The following is a 17,794-nucleotide window of genomic DNA, read 5'->3' as shown; positions in this document are numbered from 1 at the left end:
AGACACTGTTCATAGCAATATGCTATTCGATATATCTCCCCAGGCAAAGGAAACAAAAAAAAAATTTTTTTAATGGGATCACATCAAACTAAAAATATTTTGCACAGCAAAGGAAATCATCAACAAAATAGACAACCCACAAAATGGGAGAACATATCCGCCAATACAACTGATAAGGGTTTATTATCCAAAATTTATTAAAAAACTTAGAAAACTCAACACTAAAAAAAACAAACAATCCAATTAAAAAATGGGCTAATGACCTGAATAGACACTTCTCCATAGAGGACATACAGATAGCAAATAGACATATGAAAACATGCTCAACAGCACAAATCATCAGAGAAGCGCAAATTAAAATCACAACGAGATACCATTTCACACCTGTCAGAATGAGTATCATCAAAAAATCAACAAACAACAAGTACTGGTGAGGATGTAGAGAAAAGGGAACCCTTTTGCCCCATTAGTGAGAAAGCAGATTGATGCAGCCACTGTGGGAAGCAATAATATGGAGATACCTCAAAATATTAAAAATTAATCTTTTTGACCCATTGACCCCACTTCTGAGAATATATCTGAAGGAACCCAAAACACTAATTTGAAAGAACATAAGCACCCCTCTGTTCATTGCAGCATTATTTACAATCACCAAGTTACGGAAGCAGCCCAAGTGTCTATCAGTAGATGAGTGGAAAAAATAACTATGGGACATTTACACAATGGAATACTACTCAGCCACAGAAAAGAAAAAAATTTTATTCTTTGAGACAGTATGGATGGACCTGGAGAACATTATGTTAAGTGAAATAAGCCAGTCAGAGAAAGACAAATACCATATGATTTCACTCATATGTGGAGTCTAATGAACAAACTGAACTAAAAAGAAAAATGGGGACAGACTCCTAGATGAAGAGCAGGATGACAGCTAGTGGGGGTGAGGTTAGGGGGTGGAGGGATTGAGCAAAAAAGAAAAGGACTTACGGGCATGGACAACAGTGTGGTGACTGCTGGGGGGAGGGAGGAAACACACAAACCCTCAAAAGTTATAAAAGTAAAATAAAGAAAACTATGAATTTAGTAGTCGGCCAGGAATAAAGGGGGAAATGACTAGAGAGATGCAATTAACTTAAAGCACACAAGATGACAATAGAAACAAATCGAAATTCATTACAAGTTGAAATATATGGAAACTTACTAGACAGATTGAATATTCTATACTATTTATTGTTCAGAACTCAGAGAGGTTGAATGGAAAGGGACAGGAAACAAACTGTAGGTAGAAACTATCAAAAGAAAACTGGAGAACCTATATAAACATTCATTAAAATGGACTTAAAGACAAAAAGCATTATAAATGGCAGTCACTTTATAGTAAAAAGGGGTTTATTATACCAAAAAGTTTATCATTCTAAACCACTATGCAGTTTAAAAAAACAGATTTGTTTAAAATTTTGTTTTAAAAATATTGAGAAATGTAGGGAAATTTTGACAGCTACCATCTATGCTGATATATATATGTGTGTGTGTGTATATATATATATATAATTAGATATATATTTTTGTTAAGATAATAATGAACAAATTGTATTCACCCCAGCAATGCAAGAATAGTAAAATTACAAAATCTATAAATGTAATTGACTATACTAACATATTAACAAGGATTCAGGGAGGACTTCCGCCAAGATGGAGGCATAGGTGGAGATGCCTTGCTTTCTCACACAACTAAGTTTAGAGTCAACTAAATATCAGCAACAGAAAACACAGCCAGAACACAGAAAATTGAACTTTTCGGAAGTCTGATAACAAATTCTTCAGCCTTACCAGTAAGAGGGGCGAAACCAGCAGCTGGCGGAGCGGGGTTGCACAGGAAAACTCGGTCAGACGGACTCAGGCGCAGGGAACCCAGGCACAGGGTCGCAACAGGTGGACCTAGTGGGTGACCCAGCGAGCGACTGCGGGGAACCAGCAAGGGAGCAGGGCTGAGATTTGACTGTGGTCACGCATTTGTGCGCAGATAGACCAGCGAGGGAGTGGGCCATTAGACAGGACCCAGCAGGCCCCCAGCAGCAGGCGCTGCCATTTCCCTGCTCTGACCACGCCCCCACATGCAGCGTCACAACCCAGCGACCTGGGAGTCCAAGGCTCCGCTCCTCATACTTAACAAGCGTGAACAGACCAAAAATGGCTCAAGAAGATCTCAAAGTCCCAGAGCCTATAAATCTAAGCAATGAAGAAATAGCAAAACTCTCAGACGCACAGTTTAAAACACTGGTCATCAGGATGCTCACAGATCTGGTTGATTATAGCCACAAATTAGACAAACATATGAAGGTGAAACTAATTGAAATGAATGGAATTGCACAGGAAACCAATAGCAATGAAAAGGAAACTGGGACTCAAATCAATGGAGTGGACCAGAAGAAAGCAAATAATGGCCAAACAGAAAAGAGTGAAGAAGAAAGAATTCAAAAAAATGAGGAGAGGCTTAGGAACCTCCAGGACATCTTTAAACACTCCAACATCCGAATTATAGGGGTACCAGAAGGGGAAGAGGAACAGCAACAAGAGGAAAACTTATTTGAACAAATAATAAGAGAGAACTTCCCCAATCTGGCAAAGGAAATAAATTTCCAGGATATCCAGGAAGCTCAGAGAGTCCCAAAGAAGTTGGACCCAAGAAGAAACACACCAAGGCATATCATCATTACATTAGCCAAGATTAAAATGAAGGAGAGAATCCTAGAAGCAGCAAGAGATAAGGGGACAGTCACCTACAAAGGAGTTCCCATCAGACTGTCAGCAGATTTCTCAAAAGAGACCTTACAGGCAAGAAGGGGCTGGAAAGAGGTATTCCAAGTCAGGAAATCCAAAGACCTACAACCAAGATTACTCTATCCAGCAAAGCTTTCATTTAGAATGGAAGGACAGATAAAGTGCTTCTCAGATAAGATCAAATTCAAGGAGTTCATCATCACCAAGCCCTTATTATATGAAATGTTAAAGGGACTTATCTAAGAAAAAAAAGTTAAAAAAACATGAACAGTGAAAGGACAGCAAACTCACAGTTATTACCAACTACACCTAAAACAAAAGCAAACTAAAAGGACAGCTAGATCAGGAGTGGAAACATAGAAATGAAGATCTCAAGGAGGGTTAGCAACAGGGAAGTGGGAGGAGGAGAGGGGGGAGAAGGTACAGAAAATAAGTAGCATAGATGGTAGATAGAAAATAGATGGGGGTGGGCAAGAATAGTATGGGAAATTTAAAATCTAAAGAACTTGAGACACATGGTCATAAACTAAAGGGGGTAATGGTGGGGATGGGGGGGTAGGGTGGAGGGGAATGAAGGGGGGGAATAGAACAACTGTAATGGCATAATCAATAAAAAAAATAAAATTTAATTAAAAAAAAACAAGGATTCAGGGAAACCATAGCACCTCCAAAAAAGATTTAGTAAAATTCAACACTTTTACTAACTTTTTACATGCACAAAAACTGTTAGCAAACTAGAGTCAGCAGAAGTATCCATAACTTCTGATAAGTGTAGCTACTAAACATTTACAGCAAGCATCATTCTTGATTATTCCCTTTCAAGTCAAGAAAAAAAATTTCAACACATTTCTTTCAACTATCAAATAATATAGAGATAACTTTGAACCACAGAAGTTTACATCAACTTGGCTCCTGATAAATAGAAATATGTGAGTCTCAACAAATGTAAGAGGCACTTTTAATACAGATCATGAGCACAATGCAATAGAATTAGCAGTCAATGCAAAAAGATGTCCCCCTTCCAAATTCTTATACCTTTAGAAATTTTCAAAAAGCACTTGCAAGTAAATTTTGACAGCAAATAAGAAATCGTAATGTAAGTTATAACAACTTAGAAAGACACAGTGATGAAATAATGTATGAAGACATGCGGTGATGTCCGCAATCGTCTTTAAAACGCTGTGGTGCAGGGAGGAGATGGGGGCAGTGTCACAGAGGAGTCAGCAGCTCATCTGTAAAGCTGGGTGACAGATGCGTGAGTGTTCCTTATGCTGTCCTCTCTGCTTCATGTGTGTTTGAAACGTCCTCTAATTTAAAAGGTGGTAGGTGGTGAAAGTGGTATCTACAGAATAGTTGTAGCTAAAAGACAGGCTGAATGTTAATGAACAAAGCATCTGATTAATAACATAAGGAATATACTTAAAGTAAGTAGAGGGAAAGAAATAATAACTAATAGTGCAGAAAATAAAGAGGTAATAAAGAGGATTAAAAAGACAAGTTAGTCCTTTGAAAAGACTTAAGGAATATAAACAGTAATAATAAGACTGATTTAAAAACGAGACAAGCAGTGAATGGTAAATAAATTTAGATACTACACTTGATCTTAGCCAAAAGGCCGAGAAGCAATAGTAAATAAAATCAGAAATAAGGTATTATTCTTACAAATCCAGCATAAACTTTAAAAGATTTTTAATCACCAAAAAAAGTTTTGTCAACAAACGGGAAACTTTGATGAAATTGAGAAGTATACAGAAAATTATAACTTACCCAAACTGATGGAAGAGGAAAATTAAATGCCCGAATTTACACCAGTACAGGAATACCTCAGACCGCTGCAATACAGCAAATCTCTCAACAAAGCACAGGTGGCAGACACAAGGCCCACGGGCCGAAGCCAGCCCTCCACCTTGTTTTATCTGGCCCAGCACCTTGTTTCTACCTGGTAGCAGCACCAAGCTCTCGCTTAACTGTTAAGGAGTAGTTACATTCATACAGGCTTAAAATTCCATTCAGCCCTTTGAAGGCAACTGCAAGGCTGATGTGGCCCCCGGTGAAAATGAGTTTGACCCCCTTGCAATAAAGCAAGTCATACTCTTTCTACTGGTGGAGGAGGGTCTTGCCTTCAGTTTGTAAAAACACAGCACCTGTGAAGCACAATAAAGCGAAGCACAAGGAAACAAGGTATGCCTGTAGTGCAAAACCTTCCTCAGAGGGAAGAGCAGATGTATTTACAGGTGAGTTCTATCAAGTCTTCAAGATACTTTTCATTAGCAAACTTACACATATTTCTGTAGAAGCTCCTTTCACTCATGAGGTCAGTAGAACACCAAATCAGACCAAGACAATTCAAGGAAGAAAAGCACAGATCACTCTCATTTAAGAAGACAGATGCAAAACTATGAAAATGTAGTAAACCAAATTCAGCAAAATGTATCTAAGATCATGAATAACAACTAAATGTACTGATCCCAGCAATGTAAGTAAGGGTAATAAAATTAGAAGAATTTTATTCTTCTAAGTGTAATTGTAAATGTTACATTCTAAATCTTTTGTGCATTTGTAAATGTAAATGTATTCTTATAAATGTAAGTGACCATATTAACAGATTAAAAAGGGTTCAAGAAAGCCATAGCATCTATATTATTGGGGGGGGGGAGATTTAATAGACATTAACACCCTTACAAACACGCAAAAAACTGTCAGCAAAACCAAAATAGAAGGAAGCACTTACTCATCACTTGATAAAGTCTAGCTGCTAAAAGCTTATAGCAAGCACCACTTTCAATTATTCCCTTTACAATCAAGAAAAAAAGAATACTCACTCTGGTGGCTCAGAACCTGAGTTCACCTCCTCCCAGAAAACACGGGAAAACCAAAAGGACTCAAGTTCACATTCGTGAGGCCCACAAGGATCTGAGAAACTACTGCTGAAGTTCTAGTGAGCTCGGACTCTCCTGCCCCACGTGAGGAGCAGCTGACATCATGTAAATGAGGTTCATTTGTTAACGTTAAAGCATTGGCCCCAGGGGCAAGTATCTCAGCACAGGGCTAAGGGCCTGCTGGCTGGCCCCCATCTTCATGCTCTCCCTCCGGCTTGCTCTACATGGTCCTCACCTCCATGCACTCTCCCTAGGCTTCATTCCAGCCAATGGGTGCCATTGTCCCAGAAGCTGGAATACCAGAGGGCTGAAATACCAGGAAAGAAAGGGGTTTTTATTGAGGGAACATTGGTTTATAACATTATACCAAGGGAGCAGATGTGCAACCTTATCATTTGGCATCTATATATATAGGGTCCGGCACAAATAATGCCCCATTTTTATTACAAACCCTTTTCGTACAAAATCATAAGCATGTAATTCTGTAACATAAGGATATCATGCTCAAACACACCATGGGACATTTTAGGTGAAATGTTCAAATTAAAACTATAAATTATTACACCCATATTATTACCCTACCAACCACACTCAAGCAGGCATTACTTCTGCTGGATGCTTACTACATCACACCACCAAAAGTCTAAGTTTGTTTTTTTAAGACCATACATTTATTTACTGACACATCTACTATGTTTGGGTTTTTTTGCCATTTTATTTTATTAAAAATTTTTTTTAACTGTTGTTCAAGTTTCTGCCTTTTCCCCCCACCCCAGCTCAACTCCCCAGCCCTCCCCACCTCTCTCCCATTTCCACACCCCTATTATTGTCCATGTGTCCTTTATATTTGTTCCTGCAAACCCTTCACCCTCCCCCAGCCCCCTCTGGTCACTGTCAGCCTGTTCTCAATTTCCAGTGTCTTTGCTTATATTTTGCTTGCTTGTTCCTTTTGTTGATTAGGTTCCTGTTAAAGGTGAGATCATATGGTATCACATCTAGTATGTTAAGTTCAACAGTTTGGCCCTGGCTGGTGTGGTTCAGTGGATTGAGTGTCAGCCTAACAAACCAAAGGGTCACCAGTTCAATTCCCAGTCAGGCCTGGGTTGTAGGCCAGGTCCCTGGTGCAGGACATGCAAGAGGCAACCACACATTGATGTTTCTCTCCCTCTCTTTCTCCCTCCCCCTCTAAAAATAAAATCTTAAAAAAAAAAAAAAAAACAGGTTGATCCATTTTTCAAACAGACTGTACCTCTTTAAATGGTCCCCCTCATATCTGTTTCATGGATTAACTAAAGCATTCTTATTTTTTAAGCAGTTGGTGTCTTTCTATATAGAAAGGTGCGACAAATCTAGGCTCAAAACACAAAGCTAGTAACTGCCACTTGTTTTCCACTGAAAATGTCAAATTCTTCCCTGGACCCTCCTCCTAATGGCTCCTACAACCACAGAGGTTGTGAACCTCCGAACGCTCTGTCCCATTTTGCTGTTGGAAGCCGTGTGGAAGGTGCAGAAACTGAAAGTGGAGAAAACTGCGGCATCACACTAAGTTCTTTTTTCATGAGCTTGCTCCCCTTCATGCAAGGACAGAAAGGGAAATGTCTAGTTTCCAGCTGTCACCACACAACTGACCCTCTTACTCATTGTTCCCCCCAACTCCACCAGCTCCTTCCCTCTGGTAACCACCAGTCACACTGCTTTCCATAGCACGGTGCCAATTTCCATTCCTGCCAACAGTGCACAAGGACCCCCTTTTCTCCACATCCTACTACGTGCTTGTTTTTCTTGTCTTTTTGATGACAGCCATTTTAGTAAATGTGAGGTGATGTCTCAACGTGGTTTTAATGGCCTTTCCCTAATAATTAGTGATGTTGAGGATTTTTTCATGCGACAATTGGTCATATGTATATCTTTTTTGGAAAAAGGTTATTTTGGATCCCCTGCCCATGTTTAAATCAGGTTGCTTTGTTTTATTTGGTTGCTGAGTTGTGTGAGTTCTGTAAATATTTTGTATATTAACTCGTATTAGATGTATGATTTGCAAATATTCTTTCCCAGTCAGGAGGGTTTTTTTTTCTTTTTGCTGATAGTTTCCTTTGCTGGGCAGAAGCTTTTTAGTTTGATGTGGTCCCACTTGTTTATTTTTGCTTTTGTTTCCCTTGCTGTTAGAGTCACCTCCACAAAAACAACAGTGAGTCTGATGCCAGGCAGCTTGCTGCCTATGCTTTCTTCTATGCATCTTACGATTTCAGGCCCTATGTTTGAGTTAATTTTGTGTATGGTGTAAAATAGAGGTCTATTTCATTCTTTTGCATGGGGCTGTCCAGTTTCCCCAGAACCATTTATTCAAGAGACTGGCCTTTCTGCATGGTTTGTTCTTGGCTCCTTCCTTGTAAATGTCTTGCAATCAGAGGCCAGTTTGCTACCAGGAGCTTCAGCCTGAGGGCAGGTTCTAGGCAGGCACACAAGTAGGGGCCACTGGAGGTGTTTTCCCGGAAGCTCTCCCTCTGCCTTTCTCCCGCTCACCAGTATCTTCCAGGAAGGACTTACACCCTGCTCTGGTGCCTCCCTTTTGCAGCAGCTGCCGGGGGGCACACCACTACTTTGCCTGGCTCTGGTGGCCCAAGAGGCTTATGCCTGTGGGTCCCATAGCATTTAAACCAAGAGACAAAAAGTTCTTAAACTGCTACTACCCTCAAGGAAGAGCAAGAGGCAACAGACCCAGGAGCTCTTTCTGTGAAAGTACCCGATAGCTTATCATAACTGTCCATGATAGAAGTCGATCGTAACTGACAGACTTCTAATTAGACACATCTATGGGCTGACTATATCCTTTCCAGAGACCACACAGGTAGGCACTATCTTTCCATTGTCCCCTGACCGTGCTCAGAATGCTGGGATCGCCCCCAGGGGAGCTTTTACACCCTGATTTTTGTGGCTGTCACCCAGGGGATTCCCCTTGATTGTCTGATTCTGATGGCCAGAGGAGCTTGTGTTTTAGGGTCTCGTGGGATTGTAGGGATCGTAACAGTTGGAGAGAGAATTATTTTTTTTAATTGTCATCTGAGAACATGGTTAGAGGGGAGAGAAAGGGAGAGAAAGGGAGAGAAACATAGATGCAAGAAAAATATCAATCAGCAGCCTCCCGCACATGCCCCAACTGAGAACGGAACCTGCTACCCAGGTGTGTGCCCTAACTGGGAATCAAACCTGTGACCTTTTAGTTCAAAGAACAATCCTCCAACCAGCAGAGCCATACCAGTCAGGGCCCAGAGAGAGAGAAAGTCTTTGACAGCTACCCCCATGCCCCACAGGGCACTGCACAGATGGCAGAATGGAACACACCCTGTTTTTCTGTAAACGAGGCTCATTTGCTTATCTTGGAGCTTCAGCCTGAGGGGCAGGCTCTGGTTTGTCACATAACAGGGGCGGGAAGAAGTGCTATTAGGGAACATAGGCTGGCGGACACCAGCCTTGCACTTCCCCTCTGCCTTACACACCTTACTGGTATCTCCCAGAACAGAGCTTATACGCTGGTCTGGAGTCTCAGCTTTCGTGGCTGCTGCGCGGAGCACACTTCAGATCAACTGGCTTACACTTGCAGTCTCACAGGAATGTACATGCTCACACACTTTAAAAGCTGCCGCCTGAGGGTGTGGCTTCCAATTGGCCTGAATCTAGGTCCGAGATGCTCCCCTTTGGCATGCTGACAAGTCCTGTCATACCCTCTGCTACGTGGAGCCATTAAAAATAATAGCCTGCCTGGAAAATTACAAAAGTAATTGTTTGAAAGACAACCAAACCTAGGGCAGAGCTGAACAGTTAGGTTCATCTCCTACACAAGGCTACTCACAAGAGGGGGCTGTTTTATTTAGTGCACAGAGACCATCACAGAGAGTCAAGCAAAAAGGAAAAAAAAAGAAGAAACAAAGGAATATGTTCCAAATGAAAGAACAAGATAAAAAACCTCAGGAAAAAAACCTTAATGAGAAAAACATAAGTAATTTACCTAATAAAAAGTTCAAAGTGATGGTGGAAAAGATTGTCACCTAACTCAGAAAAAAAAAAAACAAAAACAGATGAGCCCAGTGAAAAATATTTCAACAAAGAGATAGAAAACATAAGATAGTACCAAAGAGAAATCACAGTGCTGAAGAATGTCATAAATGAAGTAAAAAACTTCATTTTATAACACTAAAATCTTCAACAGACTAGATGAAACAAAAGAAAGGATTCATGAACTCAAGAATGGCAATGGAGCCCTGGCTGGTGTAGCTCAGTGGATTGATCATGGGCCTGTGAACCACACAACCGTGGTTCGATTCCCAGTCAGGGCACATGCCTGGGTTGTAGGCCAGTTCCCAGTAGGGGACTCATGAGAGGCAATCATACATTGATATTTCTCTCCCTCTCTCCTTCCGTTCCCCTCTAAAGATAAATAAATAAAATAAAATAAAAAAGAATGGAGCTCCTCCCATCAGAGTAGCAAAATGAAAAAGGAATTTAAAAAGAATGACAATAGCTTAAGGGACTTATAGAACAACATCAAGTGGACTAACATTTGCATTGCAAGGGTTTCAGAAGGGAGAGAGAGAAAGAGGCAGAAAACTTATTTGAAGAAATAATGGCTGAAAACTCTCCTAACTTGAGAAAGAAAACAGATATCCAGATACAGGAAACCCAAAAAGCTCCAAAAAAGATGAATCTAAGAGATACATGGATTAAAAAGCCAAAACTTAAAGACAAGGAGAGAATCTTAAAAGCAGCAAGAGGAAAACAACTTGTTACTCTTAGGTAACCCCACTCCTCACCCCTAAAATTTTTCAGAGCAGAAACTTTTCAGTCTAGAAGGGAGTAACGCAATATATTCTATACATACTGGCAGTCCTAACCAGAGCAGTAAGACAAGAAAAAGGAATAAGAGATGTAATAATTGGAAAGAAAAGCTGACATTTGCCAAGAAATTAGAAAATTAAAAAATAGACAGTTTTAAGTATAATTTTGAAAACTGTGTTAAGGTAAATCCAAGCTTTTATATGATAATATAGGTGAATGTCTTCATGAACTTTGGGGAGGATAGCTTGTGCCACATGCCTAGGTCACTTAATCTAATTTCTCACAACAAACCTGTAAGGCGATATATAAGCAACAGGTCAGAGTCCCAGATCATGTAACTGGGAAGTGGCAAAGTCACATTTTAGTGATCTCACTCACCAAACTGAGATCTACTTTTTTTTTACAAAGTGTATATGCTCTTACTCTCTTTCCTTCCCTTTACACATATATTTTTTATATGTATATATACATACTTACCATGCACATATATGTGCTCTTATGTATATGTGTATATATTATGGTCTCAATGTGTTCATATACCATATGTATGTGTGTGTATATACATGCCCACTCTTAATATATCATATATAAATTCAAATAATTCTTGACAGACAGATGGTAGGTAGGTAGGTAGGTAGATATTCCTTTTTTCTACATACCACTGCACATCTCTTAATATATTGCCACATGATATTTCATCTATAACACAGGATTTAAAAATAACTGCGCCTACTCCATAGAATTGTTGAAAGAATTAGAAGTGAAAACACATGTTAAGTACTTAACATAGTGCCAGGCTGAATACATAATAGCTATTGCTATTATTAATTACAATCTATATGGTAAATGATTTGGTGTGAAGTATACCCCATGCTTTCTTTCCTTCTGAGAATCCTCAATGATGAGAGTTGGCATAGAGTTGAAGGGAACTCTGGGGGTTTTATACATAGGACTGGGTGTATACAGGCAATGCATCTGTGACTATTACATACATAGTGTTTAGGGGCTTTGGCTAGGGAGTGGCTCATGATAATCCAATGTACAGCTATTGGAACCAATGTCTGCTGCTTCAGTTCCTAGATCTGCAAATGTTCCTGGATCTGAAGTAGCCCCTGAGTGGAGGGAAAGTGTGGAGGCCATGACCAGGACCTTTTATTCTTTCACTGCTCTACTGTTCAAGGTCAAAGCACAGAGTTTCCAGTCTCTATATTTTGTTTTTAATAGGAGAATCCAGGGAAAGATAGAAGGAGTGGGCATTTAAGCAGATAATTCTACAGTTTTCTTTAAATTTGTGTTATATTAAATAGTTGTAGCATTTTACTCACCACCACTGCACAGAGGTTATACTTAGGATGTTTCCGAAAAATTGGACAGATGTAAGGAGTCATGTCCAAGTTAGTGAGTGGGTAATGAATATCTGTTCTCAGTTTCTTTTTCATTGTACCCAGAATGTCAAACCTAGAGAAAAAATACATGTGTGAAATATAAAGTGAAATTGTGAACAACCCATGTATGAAGTCAGCATACCTTGAGAAATTCTAAGTACAGTTTAAAGAATTTCTTGGAAAGATTATTTGGTACAGAACTGTATACAATTTTTTTTCTTATTTACCTATGTTTAGAATCTCCACATCCACATGCCTTGCCAAAACTGAGACTAGAGAGGGCCAAAAGCTTGAGTCAGGGTGTGAGGCAGTGTAGAGCCAATCCAGTGGGAGAGAAAGAAGGGGGAAAGCCAGGCGGGGCATCAGGGGAGTAGAAATCACACTGATAACGTCCTGGATACTGCATTCCAGCTGATGCTGTTCACTCTCACCAAGCTGGCTCAGCCTTTCTTTTCTTGGTTTTAGCATGCATTGTCTTGGCAGTGTCCTGTTTTCCAGCTCTGAGGTTTTAATATATCTTTCATAAGATAAAATTTTGTGTCACATTCTTTATTGCTATTTAGATCAGCAGTTCCCAAAGCTAAGCCTATATCAAAATCACCCTGCAGCTTCTTTAAAAATAAGTTATGTTCATTTTGGAAAAATAGCTGATTTAGGCCTTGGGAAGGGGAAATTCCTGGGTAAATCTGACATATTTTTGTGTCAGAAAGCAAGAAAACTTGCTTTCTGCTATGTGACCCAGCAATCCTATGCCTAGGTATAATCTGAAAACAAATGAAAACATACAACCACATAAAAATCTATATGCTATGGGCCCAAAGTGGACCACACCAAGACACATCATATTTAAAATTCAAAGTAAAGATAAAGAATCTTAAAAGCAGCAAGAGAAAAGCAGATAGTTACCTACAAAGTAATTCTCATAGACTGTCAGTTGATGTGTCAAGACAAAAAAAATATGGCCCAATGAAAGAACAGATAAAAACTCCAAAAATAGAACTAAGCAATGAGGAGATAGCCAGCCCATCAGATCTAGAGTTCAAAACACTAGTAATCAGGATGCTCACAGAAATGGTTGTCCATGGTCACAAAATGGAGAAAAAGTGAAGGCTATGAAAAGTGAAATAAAGGAAAATTTACAGGGAACCAACAGTGATGGGAAGGAAAGCAGGACTCAAATCAAGGGTTTGGAGCTGAAGGAAAAAAATAAACTTCCAACCAGAACGGATGAAGAAATGAAGAATTTCTTCATTCCAACCAGAATGAAGAAATAAGAATTAAAAAAAAAAAATCAGGAGAGCTTTAGAAACTTCTAGGGCAACTTTTATGTTCCAACATTGAATCACAGGGTTGATGAAGGGCAAGAAATAGAAAACATATCTGAAAAAATAATGAAGGAGAACTTCCCCAATCTGGCAAAGAAAATACACTCCCAGGAAGTCCAGGAAGCTCAGAGAGTCCTAAAGAAGTTGAACCCAAGGAAGCACACACCAAAGTGCATCATATTACATTACCCAAGATTAGAGAGGAGAGAATCTTAGAAGCAGCAAGAGAAAAAGGAGACAGTTACCTACAAAGGAGTGCCCATAAGACTGTCAGCTGATTTCTCAAAAGAAACCTACAGGCAAGAAGGGACTGGTAAGAAGTATTCAGAGTCATGAAAGGCAAGGACCTATATCCAAGATTACTCTATCCAGCAAAGTTATCATTTAGAATGGAAGGGCCGATAAAGTGCTTCCCAGATAAGGTCAAGTTAAAGGAGTTCATCATACCCAAGCCCTTATTATATGAAATGTTAAAGAGACTTATCTAAAAAAAGAAGATCAACGATATGAACATTAAAATGACAACAAACTCACACCTATTAACAATCTAACCTAAAACAAAAATAAATAAATAAAAACAAAGCAAACAACTAGAACAGGAAAAGAATCACAGAAATGGAGATCACATGGAGGGTTATCAGCAGGGGAGTGGGAGGGGGAGAGAGGAAAAAAAGGTACAGAGAATAAGTAGCATAAATGGTAGGTAGAAAATAGACAGGGGGAGGTTGATTTTTCAAAAGAAACTTTGCAGGCTAGAAGGGACTGGCGAGAAGTATTCAAAGTGAGGAAAAGCAAGGATCTACAACCTAGATTACTCTATCTAGCAAAGCTATCATTTAAAATGGAAGGGCAGATAAAGTACTTCCAAGACAAGTAAAACTGAAAGAGATCATCATCACCAAGACATTATTATATGAAGTGCTAAAGGGAATTATGTAAGGAAAAAGAAGATAAAAAAGATGAACATTAAAATGGCAATAAGTTCATAACTATCAATAATTGACTCCAACTAACAAACTAAGCAAACAAGCAGAACAGGAACAGAATCATAGATATGGAGATCATTTGGAGGGTTTATCAGTTGGGAGGGGGAGGGAGAGGGGAAAATGGGGTAAAGGTGCGGGGATTAGGAGCATAAATGGTAGGTCCAAAACAGACAGGGAGGTGTTAAGAACAGTATAGGTAATGGAGAAGCCAAAGAACGTATATGTGTGATCCACAGACATAAACTAAGGAGGGATTGCAAGAGGAAATGGGGGGTACTAGGTAGAGGGGGGCAAAGGGAAAAAATTGGGACAACTGTAAAAGCATAACCAATAAAATGTAGTTAAAAATCTATGTGCTAATGTTTATATAGTAGTATTCACATCTGCCTCAAACTGGAAACAACCCAGATGTTCATCAACTGGTGAATGGAAAAATACTGTGGTGTGTTCATGAGAGCGAATACTACTCAGCAATAAAGAGGAAGGAACCCTGCAACATGCCACAACATGGAACCTGAATCTCAGAAACTTTATGCTAAGTGAAAGAAGCCAAAATCAAAAGGCTACATATGATATAATACAGGACATTCTGGCAAAGGAATGACTCTAAGAATGGAAGTCAGGTCAAGTTTCCAGGGGTGGATGAGGAGACGATATTAATTACAAAGGAGCAAGAGGAGACGTTTTGGCGTGATGGAAATAGTCTACATGTTGGCTCTGATGGTTACATGTCTGTGTGCATTTAAAAAAGTACATAGATCTGTACCTCTGAGAAGGATGACTTTTGTACATGTAATTACACTAAACTAACTAACTAACGAGGTAACAGGAGCGGGCTTGAAGCAGCTCTCACTGGCCAATTTCGAACAATTTGAACATCAAGAACAGTTGTAGTCATGAATAATACACATGTCAGAGTTGAGTATCCACAGGGCCAGACTGATAGCAATGATAGAGGGGAAACTATACCTTCAAGGGGCAAACCCCCGCAGCCACTATGTCACCTGTGGGATCACAGGTAATAGCACCCACCGAGGGGCAAACTTCTGTGATGCGCCTGATACAATGTGATGGCAAGCAAGCACACAGCACTGCCTACACCGATTCCTGCTAACTTTTTTTTAAGTTTAGCTCGAATCTAATCATGGGGAAACAATGACATAAATCCAAAATGGGGACAAACACAAACAATGGGCTCCTCAAAGGCACAATATGAGAACAAATGGTCAAATATGTAAAAAGAGGGAAAGGCTGTTCTAGATGTAGAAACAGCCCCATGCAATGTATGACCTTTGACTGGACCCTAGATTAGAAAAAAACTTATGAAGACATTTGTGGGGCAGGGGGAATTTACATATGGAATGTATCTTAGGGGATATAAAACTGTGTCAAATTTGTTGGTTGTAATAATGGTGGTATGATTGTGTAGGAGAATATCCTTATGTTCAGGGGACACATGGCGAAGTATTGAAGCATGAAAGGCCATGGTGTTGACATCTTTCTTCAGATGGTTCAGCTGAAAAAATGGAAGGGAGGGAAGGGAGGAGGAGAGGAGAAAGAAAATGTGGCAAAGTGTCACCAGCTGACGAAGATTTGGGAGCGTGCCAGTATTCATCAAAAAAGTTTTCAGCTTCTTGGTAGATTTAAAAATTTTCAAAACAAAAATCGGTGTGGGGAGATAAAAATTAAAATAGTAATGCTTAGATTCTGCCTCAGACTTATGGAATCAGAATCCATAGCGGTGGGAATTTAATTTTTAAAAGCACTCAGAATGAGTGCCAAATGTCCACTAACAGATGAATAAACACAATGTGATATACACACAGTGGAATATTATTCAGCCATAAAAAGGAGCGAGCTTCCGGTACTCATGGATGGACCTTGGAAACAGCTAAGTGAAGAAGTCCAGCAAAAAGATGGTGTTGTATGAGTCCACTTGTGTGAAGTACCGGAAACAGGTGAATTTACAGGCACAGAAAGTGGATTAGAGGCTACCTGGGACTAGGGGGATGAGAACTGGGGAATTTTTGCTTAATGGGTACAGAGTTTCTGTTTGGAGTGATGAAAAGGTTTTGGGGATAGTGGGACTGATTGTGGTACAGCGCCGTGAATGTAATGAATACAATGCAGTACACACGAAACATGGCTAAAATGGCAAATTTCACGTTCTGTTTTATCGCATTTTAAAAAGTTAATGTCATATATTGGATACCCCTGAATTGTCCACAGTGAACAATTGCATGGATTTGAATTATATCTTGATAGAGCTGTCCAAAAATTTGCTCACAAAACGTCAAAATCCATACCTTTTTAAGTGAAAAATCATTATTTTTGGTGCTTTGGAAATACTGGCCCTCAACACTGTTTCTTGCTTTGTTTCACAAAAGGAACAATGAATTTGATTGTTCAAGGTCAGTGTGTCTTGCTGGAAAAAACACTGGAGACAGTCCTGTTGAGATAAAAAGCTTTCGGTGAGCAAACAGTTGGATCGAACTGCAGCCTGGACTCCACACCAGAACTTCGGAAGAGCTCCCCAAACAGAGTCCTTGGAGCATTGCTCAGCATCCACAGGGTCGGGAGACACCAGCGTCCCAAGCTGCAGCCTGCACACGCGTCAAATCTACCTGGCAAAGGAGGTGCTTGCTGCTCACTTCCGTTACTGAAATGGACCCGAGTGCCCACCTCACTCCTAATGTCCTGGTCAGCACTGTGACACTTCTGGTTTACTTCACAGTGATACTGACTGCGGTTTCTCCTCTGGCAACTGAGGCGGCTGCATTCTCCATCTCATCACAATGGTGATCAGGGGACTGAAAATGACCACCATGCATTGTTCTGAGGTGGCCCGTGATAAAGCCAGACCACAGGACAGGGAATTAGATCCTGGGCCCACAGAGGACAGCGGACCCCCTCAGTGCAGCCACGCACCCCCGGCTCTGCAAACCGCTAACCTAAAGAAGAAGAGGCACGCGGACTCTGTTCTCAGGAGACACGCCAGCACCTCATTTAGAGTCTCTGGAGTTTGTTTCCAGCAATTGTTAGCAGTTTGATCTGAGAGCAAGTCCAGTTCTGAATAAGGAGTGGGGTTCTAGTCTCCAGTTCTGGTAAATGTGTTTTTATTCTACAAAGAAAGGTATTGCTTCCTGCCTCCTAACTGTTTCCTGCCTTCTACCACCACCCGCCTCTGCAGATAGACCTTCAATATTATGGTTGAGAAAATTCAAGAAGTAAACTAAGGCACTAGATTCCATTCTATTTTCCCAACACAATTCACAGATTTTGTCTAAAATATAAGAGCTCAAGCCCTGGCCGGTGTGGCTCCGTGGATCAAGTGCCAGCCTGCGAACCAAAGAAAGGGTAGCTGGTTCGATTCCCAGTCAGGGCACATGCCTGGGATGCAGGCCAGGTCCCCAGTGGGGGGTGAGTAGAAGGCAACCACACATTGATGTTTCTCTCCTCTTTCTCCCTCTCTTCCCCTTTCTTTAAAAATAAATAAATTTTAAAAAATTTTTAAAAAGAGCTCAAGACTGAGTCAGAATCTTTTATCTAGTTTCCCAAATGGACCTACAGACCCACTTAGGTAAGGAAGGACCATAACATTTTTGCAA

At 40.2% G+C, this 17,794-nt stretch overlaps 1 protein-coding gene and 1 pseudogene across 1 annotated transcript in view; both read right to left on the bottom strand.

Moving 5' to 3' along the window:
- USP50 (ubiquitin specific peptidase 50) overlaps positions 1 to 17,794 on the bottom strand; it is a 41,881-nt gene that overhangs the window by 17,040 nt on the left and 7,047 nt on the right. The window contains exons 5-6 of the mRNA XM_037156452.2: positions 16,493 to 16,635; positions 11,816 to 11,948 (exon numbers count right to left, since the gene is read on the bottom strand). Coding sequence (XP_037012347.1) covers positions 11,816 to 11,948; positions 16,493 to 16,635 — 276 coding nt within the window. The remainder of the gene's footprint in view (positions 1 to 11,815; positions 11,949 to 16,492; positions 16,636 to 17,794) is intronic.
- LOC119057636 (uncharacterized) lies at positions 4,306 to 4,405 on the bottom strand (annotated as a pseudogene).

Source organism: Artibeus jamaicensis, unplaced genomic scaffold (assembly GCF_021234435.1).
Source record: "Artibeus jamaicensis isolate MK-2021 breed Jamaican fruit bat unplaced genomic scaffold, CSHL_Jam_final contig_548, whole genome shotgun sequence".
In the NCBI taxonomy this organism is placed as follows: domain Eukaryota; kingdom Metazoa; phylum Chordata; class Mammalia; order Chiroptera; family Phyllostomidae; genus Artibeus; species Artibeus jamaicensis.
This window is presented reverse-complemented; position numbering and strand designations above follow the sequence as displayed.